We start from the raw sequence: 14,834 nt of genomic DNA on the forward strand, positions 1-14,834 counted from the left end.
TGTTATACTATGCTTAGATCAGTGGTTCCCAACTCGTGGTGCAAAAGTGGGTCGTGGGTCCATTGTGAATGGACCGTGGCCAAGTTTGTGAAAAACAGGCTGGCTTTTTTTTTTTTTTTGAAGTATTTTTCCTCGAGCCTCCCTGAGTGACTTCGGGAAAACGCATTAAGTGTTTGTCCCACATCATGTTATTGAGTATCATCGGAAATTTGAAAATCTCCCCAAAAGATAAAAATGAATAAATAAAAACATGCCTGCTTTCTTTTTCAAATGCTAGAAATGTCCCTGGTTTTAACTAACACTTCATTCATGGATATAGTTCATTTCATTGTGTTTTAAGTCAACATGTTATTTAAATTTTGTTAAATAAAATTGAATATGTGGTAATTTCTCGTAAGTGCGGACCCTGAACCAGTAACTAAAGAGAAATCTGGACTCAGTAGCTGGAACAGTTGGAAACCACTAGTTTAGATGACAAATCTGCTACAGTGGAATACAAATCAAGGACTCCCAACCATGCCAATGTGACTTTCAACAATCTGCATTGAATATTACGGCCAACAAAAGAGCATTTACTTCCTTATTATATTGGATTTCTTTGGCATGGATTCTGGGCTTTTGAGAAAACATTTGAAGCTGGAGCCCCAAAAGCTGCAACCCTCGCTCTGCCCAACTCAATCCAACAAAAGAGCAAAGTTTAGTTGAAGTTGGGACACTGAATTGATAGTAAATAACAGACTGTGCAGTAAAAACAATTTTAAAAAAGGAAAATTTGTAAAGAAATCAGAGTTTGAACAAAGGTTAGACGCTGGTGTGACTTCTGCACTGTCCCAAATATGGATGTTGAGACCAGGCCTTCTCCAGTCCAGCGATTCAGACTCACTACGCACTAATCCTAAACTGAGATGACACTGTCATCAGACCGTATCCCTGCGGTCTGCTGAGGGAGCGTATGTGTCTCGTTTTCAACACTCACCACTGTCATGTAGTGCAGCATGCGACCATCCACCCTCCCCTCATCAAACTGGGTCTTATACTGCGGCAGACCGATGTCATCCAGCCATCCTGAGAACAACAGGACAGAGCAAAGTCTCATAAGCAGGAGGTCAAACCTGGTCAACGGACTGGACATCAGTGATCAGGAAAGCCATTCTGATCAAGTGGCTCCTAGTTCCTGGTGAAAGTTCGTGTGTTCGAAAACTGCTTCATGTGTATTGTTTTTAAAATGTGTTTTAAATGTGCATTGTTTGTTTGATGTTGAATTCTGTTGCTTTGTGACGAAGTTTTTCTCATGTAATGATTCAACATTGAAGTAGCCAACAAGAGGGAAAAAAGGCCTCAGATTTACTTTGACCCGTAGAGCGTTGATAACTTTAAGGCATCATGTCTTCATGTTACTCACTCGTCACCCAGTTGTAGTCCAGCTTCCCCTTATTATCCTCCTCCTCTGAGCCGAGCGCCTGCAGAGCCAGCTGCAGCTTCTTTCTGTGCAGCGGGTGTTTGATGCCGAGCTCCTGAACATCCACAAAAAGACAGGCAGGGATCACACACAGCATCCCTGAGGTACTACGTACTGTATTAAGTAGGGGTCGACACATTATCAGCCTGGCGTATCATTGGGGAAGATATTTGGCCGTTTGTGTATTATCTATATAAGCATTTAATTTTAATGATTCCCAATAGAATGAATAAATTAAAAGGTGCAAAGAAAGTGTCAGCATGGGAGGAATTTTTACTTTGTAAAACCTCAGTTAGCTATTTTTATTAAGTCATTTTTTATTTAAATTTTCACTTGACTTCATTTTTTTAAATAGTTGCTGGGATCTTGCTGTGTATGATGTTGTAAGTTTCAGTTTTGATTAAACATTTACTAAAGGCATTAAAACAACGTTTTCTGTTGGAGTTTGTTATATTACACATTCTAAATATTGAAAGAAATATTTTCTTTTTTGTTGTAAAAGCATATCGGGTCCAAATACCTGTTATCAGTCTCATTAACTACTAATAATCGGTATTGGTCCTGAAAAAACAATATACCCCCAGTAGTAAGTTTATGATTGCTAAATTACTCTGCGTCTCACCCTCTCCAGGTCCTGTTGGGAGGCCTGTAGCAGCGTCTGTCCAGAGGAGATCCACACACGGGCCATGTTCACATAAAGGCCGAGGCCCTGCCCCTGCAGCCAGTCGCACACCTGATCCTTTGACCAGCGTGCAAAGGGAGCATCAACATCACTGAGAAAAAGAAATGAGAACGGAAAGGTCAAACTTTCAAAAGGTATGCTGCCACATCCTTGTAACTGTATATAAAAAGAAACAGATGCATATATTTATTGGTATAGTTCAAGCTTTTTTGATGTCTTCCCAAAAAAGTAATCACATGATCTCTGAATTTCACTGAACACCAGAAATCCAAAACAAGCAAACCACATTCTGAGTCTCATTATTCAGGCTGAATGCACAGACTTACTTGTTGGCTCTTTGTAGGTCACGAGACCAGCCCAGTCTGGGTCCCGCTGTGGCTCGCACTCCACCCCTCTTGAACTCGCCCTCTGGTAGGTTGTCATCCAGGTTAAAGGTGGTAGACTGACTTCTTTTTAGCCTTACAAAAATATGATATTCAACATATATATTAAAACATCGCAACAATCATTTAAAATATGGCCAGAGAGGAAAGGTGAATGTGTTTACACTCACATGCCAACCTGTTATAGCCCATTTCAATAAGATAAACCCATAACTGATTCTTTATAACACTCTATTACTTACAACAACCTTCCTTTTTTCCCAAATTCAATTTTTTCTTTTCATTTTTCTTTTTTTTCTTTAATTCATTTATTTATTTTTGCTTGTTTGCCTGTTTTTTTCTTTTACTATATGTGTATATATGTATGTGTACATGATCTTTCCACTCAAGAAGGTGTTTTTTTGTGAGTTTTTTTTTTTTTTTGCCTTTTTGCTTCTGTCGTGATTTTTTTTCAATCAAATTTTGCAGATTTCATTTGTTTTATTTTGTGTCTTGCCTTCTATCATTGTCAAACTGATTTTGTTTATATGCACTTGTAATTTTCTGTCAGACTAAAGTTTCTTTGTTGATGGTACAGTGGGAATGGGGCTGTGCTGAAGAAAAAACATTGGGTTGGGGGGCACATATTGTCATTCTTTTTCCAATAACATCTGTGATAAACTATATTTGTATAACTCTAAATATTAATAAAAAAAACCTTGAGCAAAAAAGAATGCATTTTGGAAAAGTAAAGTAAAAAAAATGGCCACAGTGAAAAATTATTTTTGCACATTTTTCATATTTCGAGTTGAATGTTTAATTTTACACATTTACATTTATATTCATTATCCTATATACATTTAAGTTTTTAATTTCACTTAATTAAACAGTTACTTATTCACTTTTCTTTGAATCAAGAGCTGAAGATTCTCATGTAGCCTTCTACTTACTTCCCAAAGAGTTTCTTTATTCCTTTGGATTTTTTCCTGCCCTCTGGGGTCGTCGGGAGTGTGTGGGTGCTGTCGCTGTTAGCAGACCTCTGTGGCAGCCCAGCTAGATCCAGATGGTCAGTGCCCTGTCGCTCTGTTTCAGCTGCACAAACAAACGGCCACAGAAAATCATCATGAGCATCAGTACGGGAGACGTGCACAGATTGACGGAGACGGAGCTGCTGCACGGGGTCAGAGTAGAGACCCGGAAAACACTCAGACAGACACATGGCGTCTCCTAGACCTAGACAGAACAAGAGGTCAGGCGATGGGCATAAAATACCCGCATGCATCAGACACAGCTGGATGTCTGACTAAGACTGGAAAAAATAGTCTTATTCTATTGAATAAAATAAGGCTTATTAGTTGTTTTATTTTAGATTTTTAGTCGCAGGCCCTCAAGATCCAAATAAATCGTTTAATCTGATAATCTGGATCTTGAAAACAGACTTTTTTTTTGCAGGAAAGGTTTGATGGAAACAAAAGAGTGTAAACAAATACATGCAAGCACACAGGTAAATCAACAACAGACTCTCTGTATGTTGGACATTCAACATTTGTGCAGCAGTGGGTAGTGAGGGTGTGGCTGTTGAAGCACTGAAACGTGATATGATAAAGAGATGAGCTGAATGGATGAGTTGAGAGAAGGCATATAGGCGAACAGCGATACAGGATATAGTCAGTAGTTTCCTTTGTTTCCTTCAGAGAACTACTGCAACCCTGCAATGACCTGTGGTCCATACTGTACCTAGCATAGGCGCACTTGCACTCCGGCTGCGGTCTTCATGTGTTACAAAGCACACACAACACACGACAGGGTCCAACAGAAAAAGAACAAAACAAAGGGCAGAAATTATGATTGAAATAAGAACAAGATTGGAGAGGTGGAACAAACATACACGTGTACAGTGCACACACACAAAAAAAGGCACATACACAGAAAGAAGGGCATAAGACAGCACAGAAACAGACTTCCATAATTAAATGGGGACCACAGTTTGTGTGGGCTGCAAATTATGGTCTTGGTCCATATAGTATATTCCGCGGGTGTGGCTTGGGAAAATAAAAAAGTCATCCATGGTGGAAAAAAAACCTCCAGGAAAATCTCACTCTCTAGTAAACAATCCATTACACACACGGCTATTTTAATGTCAAAATAGCATCAAATACAGACAAAGTCACCTTGCAGACTTGTCCTTATGCAGCTGCTAAATCATGTGGTTTGCTCTCACCAAGGTTTGGGCTACTGTTTGTCTTCTTTCCCCCACGGATCTTGAAGAAGCCCTTTCCAAAGGATGACCGAGCCTTTCTCGAGCCAAAGCTGTCGTCCTCTATGGTGGCAGGCAAAGTGGCAGAGGGACTCAAGGGAGGCTTTTCACTGATCTTGTTGATCTCGTCACTTGTATTCTGAGGGAACAAAAAACATTATTTCTTTTAGACAGCACTATACATACTGTCCTGCAAGTAGCTCTCTTAGGATACTACAATTTGTACATTGAAAAATCTTGATATTTAACACAATTTTAAAAATGCCACGGGGAAAATTTGACATCCAGGCTTACAAATAATACTATATATATATATATATATATATATATATATATATATATATATATATATATATATATATATATATATATATATATATATATAAAAGCAGAGTAACTGTAATAAACATTGACTGCACTTGTATAGCGCTTTTCTGGTCTTCCAACCACTCAAAGCACTTTCACATAACATGTCACATTCACACACTGGTGACCGAGGCTACCATACATGGTGCCACCTGCTTCTCTGTGACCGTTTACATGCACTCACACTCCGATGGCGCAGCATCGGGAGCAATTTGAGGTTCACTATCTTGGATACTTCAACATGTTGACTGGAGGAGCCGGGGATCGAACCGCTGGCCTTCCAATTAGAGGCCGACCCGCTCTACCTCTGAACCACAGCAGTCTCCAAACAAAAAGCCCAGCTGGTATCAGAGTATCAATACTGCTGCAAATGAGTGTGTACACACACTCGCCAGTAAAAGTAAAAATAAATCGTTTTTTTGGTGCTGTGTCTTTTAGATGTCGGTTGCTTACGGTCTGTTACCTGGTGGCTTCCTTTTTAAAAAAGCTCAAATGATCACTGTGGGGTGCACGCCCATAAACTTCCCAAGCACAGAAAATTAGAAGAAAATAGGAAAGTACAGGCAGAGTTTTTCTGCAGATAAATACAAAGCCACACTCTTCTGTATGAGCACATTCATTGATTTTAAGGAAAAACCTGTAACATATCTTTAAGGATGTAAACTGCACACTACATGGAGGATTTTTTTCTAAAGGATCTGAACTATATGGATGCTATACTTCATTTTAAAAACAACAGTATGAGGCAAAGAGAAGAAAGGAGAGAGGATGAGCAAACTTGTTTTGGTAAAGGTAAAAGACGACTTGTATTTGTTACAATTTGACAACTTTCTGAGCGATAATGGTAAGCATTGGTGGGGTTTTTTTCCACTGAAACAAGACTTTTTCTCTCAATATTTAAACATGTTCCTTCGATATAAAATGTTTAACTTTTACCTTTTCATTATTGCTCCTATCCAGCTGTTCCTGACTGCCAATCTTTGTGGCATCTTGGATGCTGAAATGACAAACCATAACAAAGCACACTTTACTCATGGCGGTGCGGTGGAGATCGTGAGCTCGTCTCACGGGGTCATGAGAAGCAGCAGGGTCGGGCTGAAGGATATGAACTGCTGCGACACACATTCTTCTCAAGTGTTTCTTAAAGAACGACACTTCGTCACGTTCTGTATGGCTGCAGCGAATACACAAAACCCACGTCAGCCTGTTCACACACACTGGACAAAATATAGCACTTATATCATTATCCTAATAACAGTATGTTAGAATATTTACAAGGACGTATGTATTTAAAATAATATAAAAAAAGTTAAAATGTTACAGGAGCAACTCAAAAAATTAGAATACCGTGGAAAAAGTTTTTTTTTAGTTTGTATTTTAATTCAAAAAGGCAAACTTTCATATATTGTACATTCATCACATGTAAATTGATGATGTTGATGTTTTAATTTGATGACTATGGCTTATAGCTCATGCAAATCAGAAATCTAGTATCTCAGATTACTAGAATATTTCCTAAGATCATTCAAAAAGTAATTTAAAATACAGAAATGTTCAGCTTCTGAAAAGTGTGTCGAAATGTATCGACATTAATTACTTAAGGTTAGGAGGAAATGTATTTTATTTTTTTCAAATATTTATTGTAACGTAAAACGTGACTCTTGATGATATTAATGCAAGAGGCATTCAGCAAATTATTATTTTTAAACCAAATTGTTATTTTGAGCTTTTGCAATGTAATGTCAGAAAAAAACAGATTCATAAAAACCCCATCTGCAATGTCTAAGCAATTTTAAGACGTTTGTAAGACTGATTTAAGACTTTTTAATTTCAGTTAAGGCCTTGTTTTTAGATCGATGGATTCAATGCCTTTTAAGACTTTTTAAGGATATGCAGGAACCCTTTTCATTAATTCTTCGTCACTCAAAGGAAGAAGCAGCACAGATGATCGGCTACTGATGACTTAAAAGTGAAATTATCTACTGTATCTACTTTTAAAAAACCCTAAATAAGTCAAACTCCGCATTAAAATGTGACCTGCAGAAAATCACTGGACATAGAGCCACTTTCATATTTCACCTTTCTACATCTGTTGGTGCAGACTTTGATACTCGCTCTGAAGGGCTCGGTGTGGGTGAGGGCTCTTCACTCAGTCCGTTGAGGATCTCCAACTAAGCACAGATCAAAACGAGAAAAGAAGACAGAAAATACCCTTTTTTAAAAATCAAAGTACGCACTGTCTGTCCTAAAGATTAACAAGCGTATTCTCCTGCAGCCATGGCAACACAGCAGTCTAAATCTGCACACATGCTTAGAGAACTGACAGGAGATGTTATTCGATTAATTGGATGTCGAGCTTGTCAACACTCATTTAACAAGTGTGAAATCTATGTGAGCGATTAGTGTTTTACTGAGCGTCTTCAAGATAAATGAGATATGAAGTTGCTTGAGGGAAAAAGATAAAAACCTACAGCACATGAATCATTAACACTCTTTGGCAATAAATTAGAAAGATGGTACAACCAAAAATAATATGTTTCAAATAAACGCTGTTAAACATCTCTTGATCTACATGTTTGAAACACTGAAATGTTTTGTGACACTTTATTTTAATACATCACATTTGCCGTAGTGTTGTAATTATTTTGTCATGTTGTATACTGTTAGCATTTTCCAATTAAGTTCCCCCAATTCTCAGCAGTTGAGTTTTTGAGGCTTGACTTTGTGACGTTACATCATATTCTGCTGTACAAACCTCATCTGGGCTCCTCCTTTTCAGCTCTTCAGCGTCTGTAACTTCATACTTTTCTGACTCTGCAGACACGGGGATGTTTGACGAGAATGCCGTGGATTCATCGTTATGACTCTCGACGTGTTCATTATCTTTGCTTTTCTCTGAAGTGGACAATATATGACATGTAAGAAATTTCCCGTGTGATATTTAACAGTCAGCCAAACGAAAGCAGTTTATGAGAGGAGACTAACTTCACCTTCTGTCTCTGACAGATCTGAGAAAACAGCCTGAAAATTAAGTCAAATGACCAGCGTGGCAGGAAGAAGAAGAAACAGAGTTGTTCGAATGATTGTATTAACTAACAGCTAACTAGCAACTAACTATTGGTTTTGTTGCAATACAAATACACCCAAAGGAAAACAAGCAGGAAAAAAGATGAAAAGGAGTTGCTGTTAGCAGCTGACTCAGGTTTCAAATGTGAAAGCTTCCTTTAACACACCATTAAGGAAAATCTTCAAAGCAGCCCCTACTCTCAACCACAAATATGTATATTTTTCAGGGTTTTTTTTTTTTTTGCCTTTGTTTAACAGGACAGTTCAAGCGAGATCGGGGAGAGGGGATAACATGCAGCAAAGGGCGAGAATCGAACACACGGCTAAGGACAAGGACGTAGCCTCTGTACATGGGGCGCCCATTCTACCAACTGAGCCACGGGCGCCACAACCATAAATATTTGACAAAAATAAGATTGCTCCCAGTGTTGTCTCACCTCTAGCCCTAATTCTCTGAAAAACCGATTTTCATGTAGTGCCGCAATAAAGCCTGTTTAAATGAATGTGGAGACGGGTTAATTAAAATTCAATGACTTTTGGAGAAGAGGTGGGATTAAATAAGAGTTTACTTCCTCTCACTCCTTTTCGAATATGTAAACCAAGTCATTTTGTGTTTGACCATTTCTTTTGCTTCGTGTTTTTCATTGTCTGTAATTATTACTTTTTTGTCTGTATGTTTTTGTATAATAATTTCTCTATTTCCTTTTTTACATATTCAATATAAATCAATCAAATCAAAACTCAAAATTTGGAATCAGAATGAAACTTATATTTTGCTGTAAAAACTGACTGGCAGTAATGTAAGCACACACAGCATGTGGGTGATGGGCTAATCCATGAAAAATCTCCTATGTTGGATTTTAGGTTGACTTACTTAAGTTCTTCTTTCTTTTGGACATACGTTCATATCATTCATTTACTAACAGAAGAGTCATCTCACCTTTCTTCCCTTGCACCGACATCACCATGTCTTGAACTTTCTTGTACCGCAGCAGCGACTGCTTTAGTTCCTCAATCTTACGATCCTGCAAATGGAAACCACAGTGAGGAAAAGTCTTCAGGAGGAGAGTTTAATCAATCGATTAGAAACAAAGCGAATCACAGCTTAGCAAATGTACCTTCTCTTCATTGGCGGCCATCAACGACTCAACTGCCTTTTTCATTCTCTGCACTTCCACATCTAACGACGAGAGAACATTATTACAAACCAAGAAATGCAGAGATGACAGCGTGTAGTTTGATGAGGGTACACAGAGGGGATGGATATTAAGCCTGAACACACACGAGGGTTTAACACATTCAAACATACAGGCTGCGACGTTACTGTACATCACCACAGAAACATTCTTCTGAGTCTTTAAAATCAACACATCATATCCTTGTGTTTCACAAATATTTCACTTTGGTAGAACATTTTCACGTTTCAGAGCACACTCTGCTACAAAGCAGTCAGTCTGAGAGCAGTCACCCCTCAACATTAGCAGTCCTGGTAAATATTGTGTTATTCAAGCCTTTTCCCAGGAGGTTTTTCATCACTAAACAATGCAAAACAAAGGCGCTTCAATGTGATCTCTAACAAGCACACGCTGGTCAAGGAATGCTTCACCCACACAATGACTATTGGTCATGCTCTGTCACCTTGAATTCGCAAAGAAAAGTTTGCTTTTTTTGCATACCTCCACGTAAAACTGCAAACATATTTATTTATTGATTGATCAGGGATCACTTTTAACAGCAAAACTTTATTAAGACATCTGTTTGTGAACTCTAACAAAACTTGTGCAGTAAAATACAAGATCCAGCTGTATGCTCAGTACTTTGTAAATGTATGAAATTTAACAAAAACCATAGCATTTAAAACTAAACCTACACTATAGGAGTGCATGGATAAGTTTGATTTTTTTTTCTAGCATAAATGCATTTGTTTGTGAAGTACAGAGCATACGACTGGATAAATGAGTCTTGGATTACACTGCACAAGTTATGCGAGAGCTTGTAAACAGATGTTTTGTTATTGTTTTGCTGTGTTAAACATGGTTCCTAATCAATCAATAAATCCATGTTTACCATTTAATATAAAGGAATGCAAGAAAAACAGTTTTTCTTCACAAATTCCAGGTAGCATGGCATGACAAAGTGATTTACAAATGGTCATTTTATGGGTGAAGTATTTATCTAAAGTTGTTTGCAAATACTAGATAATATAAATATAATATAAATTTCACAATTTGGTGGTGGTTGATTAAGGACTCCTATAGTGGCCAATTCTATTGATCTAGATTAATAAACTACAGATATGCAGAGTCATGTTGAGGAAGTCGGTGCAGAGATTGAAAAATGAAATTGTTCTACATACATGAGGACAGCACTTAGATCAAAGATACCGTCACACAACACTGAACATGACATGTTAGCAGGGCACACACTGGTTGTTGGTGTGAGCAGGGGAAGGTTTAGAGGAGAGACATTGACGGGTACAGGAGGCGATTATTGTTGGAGGACATGAGGCAGGAGCATGAGTGAGCAGCCTGAATGGTTATGACAAACAACATAATTCATTCCTCATTCCTGCTGAAAACACAAAGCGGACATTCCTTGTTGCTGTTCCAGGTTGGACATTAAAAAAACACAGATACACAGCTTCAGGATGACCTTGTTCAGGTTTACAGTCTTTAAAAGTTGACACAGGTGAACAGACTGGTGATGTGGTGCTCTGTGGTCGGGTGTTAGCACTCCGATGGGTTATAATGGACAAGCTGAGTTTGGATGGCTCATGCTCGTTCATGCAAACAGGGTTTGGGAGGGGTGCAGTATTGAAGTGCAACAATCAACACAAGCATAAAAACCCCCCTTACGTTTTTCTTTCAGCCTCTTTCTAAGAGTTTCATCTGGATGAGAGACTAAACAGGACAAAGAATCATGAAACAAAGACTTTTCGTAGAAGCACTAAACCTATTGCTTTGCTAATTATACATAAATAGAACCGCTCAGTCAAATGATATAAAGTTAAACATGAGTTTAAACTAGGGGTCAACAGATTATATGCCTGGCGGGGCTGAAATTTGGCATTTTGCCGATTCGCTGCATTGGTGTTTTATTTTAATGATAGCTGGTTAAATTAATTAATGAAAAAGTGTGCGTATTACATCTAACCAACACTATAGAAGGCAATCTGCAATACATGCAAAGAAAGCGTCAGCATGGGAGGAGCTTTTACTTTGTAAAACCTCAAGGAGCTATTTTATTCATTAATGTTTTATTTAAATTTTCACTGAACTTTATAAAAAGACGTTGCTGGGAACTTGCTGTAAATGATGTTAAAAGTTTCAGTTTTGATTAAACATTTGCTAAATGCATTTTAACAAAGTTTTGTTTTTACATAAACATTTTCATTTTTATTGTAAAACCATATCTGTTCCAAATATCAGTTCTCATTAAGGTCTCATTAAGCACTAATAATTGTTTTTGGTATCTCCCCCGAAAACCATCGGTCGACCCCTATTTTAAACATGCGTGCTCATCTTCACTGTGGCTTGTGATTTGACTGACGTTCCCACCTCTCTCTGTGTGATCTGAACCGCTCGAGGTGATGGCTTTGAAGCCCGTCTCATCCTGGAGTCTCCTCATCTCTCCGTCTGTGCCCTCCAGCTGCCTCCTCAGTATGGCTAGTTCCTCCTGTCCAACAGAGGACAACAGTGAGGAGATTTTCTCCACACAGACACAGCGTCCCCCCACCCCAATCCACACTACAAACAAACCACAACACAGAGGTTCACATGTGCTGACGTGGCGTACAGGCATGCAGGCCACACCTGCTCAGAGGGGTAACGTGTGTGAGGTGGGTGATAAGCATTCATGACTGGGAAGGCTGAGTTAACAACAAAAACATCAAACAAAAACCACATATTTAAATGACCACAATAGGCATCAAGCATGGAGACTGATTAATTTTTTATAAAGATGATGAGATAAAAGGAAGTGAGCGGGATAAGTGCAAAGAATGATAAAGAAGATGCAGAGAAAGAGAACACTGCCAACTCCTGAAAACCCCCAAATTAAAGCATAACTGTGGTTTGAAAATGTGAACATTCGCTTAAAGTAGTGCCTTGCAGATGCAGCAGGTTACATTTTACATTATATTTGACTTTGCTGCATAGTTTAGTAAATTACGTGATTTCGCCATTTGCAAAGTGACATCATTTTGCCCAAAATGGTTTTAAAAAAATAAATAAAAATAAACACTGAAATACTGCTGCAAACCAGATTTAATTATTTTTATCCTCAAAAATAAAAACAGAACAGGGGCCAAAGGGAGAGGTCAAAAACCATAATCATACAGCAAGCAAAACGGTCATCCTGAGAAAAGCAAACCTTCATAGCCTGGAGTTTGTGCTCCTTCCTCTGTTTCTCATACTGCACCTGGCCCATTTTGATTTTCAAGCTAGAAAGCTTAGCCATTAACGACTTGCAGCAGAGAGACAAACCAAGGAAGAGAGAGAAAATAGAGATGCAAGAAGTGAAAGATAAAAGGAGGTCGAGAGGACGGAAAACCCCAAGATTTTAACCTAGACGTTTACAGCACATAGCACACTGAAAAAATAGACACTGCTGACCAACAGAGTGAAGCATCAACAGAGACAAGACATGGATCATCCAGCATCCTCGTGTTCAATAAAGACTGCATCGTTGCTCTCGTACGGAGTCACAACAATCAGGATATCGGCCAATTCAGAGCCCTAAACACAGTCGATAAACAAAAAGATGAAAAAAAGCATAGTGGGAGCTGTTCACAGATGCAGAGAGAGATCTAGAGATAAAAAATCTCTCTCTATATATGTACAAAAAGCCCTGTATTCATTCATTTGTATCAGTTTCAGTCATAATGCAAATTCTTCAGTTTTCACTGAATTTGCACTTCTCCGTGTAATCCAGGGTACAATTAAAGCAAGTTATCAGACAGTGGATCCTCAGCTCTGAGCCTCTCATGTTGGAAACACAATATGTTACTGGTTCTGCTACTCCAGCGGTTAACAACTGGTGGGTCGTAGTCCAAAAGTGGGTCGCGTGTCCACTCTGAATGGGCCACAAGTGACATGTGAATGTGTCAAGTTTGTAAAAACAACACAATATTTTTAAGTAGACCTACAATGATCTTTTTGCACAGAGCTTTTATTTTGAAGTGCTGTTTCTGTTTAGTCTTGCCATGTTTTATTTCTATGTGTTCTAAGCAAACATGTTGTTTACACTTGTGAAATAAAATTGAAAGCGTGGTATTTCATCGATCGTGTGGACCTTGAACTAATGACAAAGGAGAAATCTGGACTCTGTGGCTGGACCAGCTGAGAACCACTGCGCTATTCTGATCTGCGTGACATTAATTTGAGAGGCATTAAGGCATTAAGGTTGAGAGGCTAAATTATGAAAAAAACAAACAAACAAACAAACAAAGATGTTACCACTTAGTGAGAGGGTTTTCAATGCAACATCAGAGCACGAAACATAAATTCCTTTCCATGTCTTAGCATTTTAAAACTTTTGAAAGATTGTTTTAAGACATTTTAATACCAATTAAGACCTTTTTAATGGAAAAGCAATGCCTTTTAAGATTTTAAGGACCTGCAGAAAACCCCTGAATTGTCCCAAATGTTCCCCAACCATTTCAACAGCAAAAGGGGCTACCTATAAAATAATATTTAAATAGTGGATTTAGCTGTGGGAGACAGCTCCTGTATAGTCAGGAGAGAATAAGATGTTAGCCTTGAAGAGTTTTTCATATAAACACCAGGAGATTCGCTGTAATAACTCACCTTTGTGGATTTAAGTTTCTTTTCGTACTGTAGTTTATCACTCTCCAGCTCTGTCAATCTGTACCGCAGTTCATTAATTTCAATAATCAAATCCTGAAAGAAGAGAAAGTGCACATCAAAACATGGCAGTAAAATAGCGAGCAAACTCCTACAAACACTGTAAATAACATTGCATGAACATCATAGTGGCAGCTCTCAAATGCTACAATTTCAGTTCAAACTTCAAATATAAACCAAAATTAAAAATAAAGTAACTCTATGTCCGAAGACACTCAATTCCTCTGAGATTAAGTGCTTCAAAGCAAAGCAGCAGCAGTGATAAAACATGAGGAAGTTTTTTGTAGAAAAGAAGCGATTTATGTGCTGTGAGGCGGATCACGGACAGCAGCTTTTTGTTCCAGTGGCGTGGAAGAGACGACCGCGCTGCTGCAACAACAACATGACGTGTTTGAAAGCTTTCCAAGTACTCTCTATGGCTCCTCTGGGAGCAGAAATCTCCAAATCTCTAGTAAACAAACGAACGGCATTTGTATGTTTGTAAAGCCTTTGACCAGAGGGCAGTATATTCATATAAGGTCAATAACAAAAAAGGTAATACCACTCTGAGCAGTCAGGTTTTTGTAATCACAGTGAACACAGCAGTGATGTTTCCCATGGATAGATCTGTGAGTGTTGGCGTTTCCTCGAGGTGCTTTTTTTCTTACTCCAAACACAGCTGCTTTGAGACCCACAATAAAATGAGATGTCCCTCTCCCACACAGGTGTCAGACAACATGAATGAGGGTTTGTTTGTTGTGTGTGTGTGTGTGTGTGTGTGTGTATGTATCGAGGTGAG

At 38.5% G+C, this 14,834-nt stretch overlaps 1 protein-coding gene across 7 annotated transcripts in view; it reads right to left on the minus strand.

The window, feature by feature from the left end:
• ppfibp1b (PPFIA binding protein 1b) overlaps positions 1-14,834 on the minus strand; it is a 31,933-nt gene that overhangs the window by 3,838 nt on the left and 13,261 nt on the right. The window contains exons 7-22 of one of the 7 annotated variants that reach the window (XM_042495576.1): positions 14,000-14,092; positions 12,564-12,656; positions 11,750-11,867; positions 11,048-11,092; positions 9,311-9,372; positions 9,133-9,217; positions 7,882-8,021; positions 7,206-7,297; positions 6,063-6,123; positions 4,725-4,899; positions 4,241-4,273; positions 3,454-3,595; positions 2,468-2,599; positions 2,082-2,232; positions 1,403-1,514; positions 977-1,065 (exon numbers count right to left, since the gene is read on the minus strand). In XM_042495576.1, the coding sequence (XP_042351510.1) occupies positions 977-1,065; positions 1,403-1,514; positions 2,082-2,232; positions 2,468-2,599; positions 3,454-3,595; positions 4,241-4,273; positions 4,725-4,899; positions 6,063-6,123; positions 7,206-7,297; positions 7,882-8,021; positions 9,133-9,217; positions 9,311-9,372; positions 11,048-11,092; positions 11,750-11,867; positions 12,564-12,656; positions 14,000-14,092 (1,623 nt within the window). The remainder of the gene's footprint in view (positions 1-976; positions 1,066-1,402; positions 1,515-2,081; positions 2,233-2,467; positions 2,600-3,453; positions 3,596-4,240; positions 4,274-4,724; positions 4,900-6,062; positions 6,124-7,205; positions 7,298-7,881; positions 8,022-9,132; positions 9,218-9,310; positions 9,373-11,047; positions 11,093-11,749; positions 11,868-12,563; positions 12,657-13,999; positions 14,093-14,834) is intronic. The other 6 variants (XM_042495579.1, XM_042495578.1, XM_042495577.1 and 3 more) reach the window with 6 other exon arrangements.

The sequence above is a fragment of the Plectropomus leopardus genome, chromosome 11, assembly GCF_008729295.1.
Source record: "Plectropomus leopardus isolate mb chromosome 11, YSFRI_Pleo_2.0, whole genome shotgun sequence".
Classification (NCBI taxonomy): domain Eukaryota; kingdom Metazoa; phylum Chordata; class Actinopteri; order Perciformes; family Serranidae; genus Plectropomus; species Plectropomus leopardus.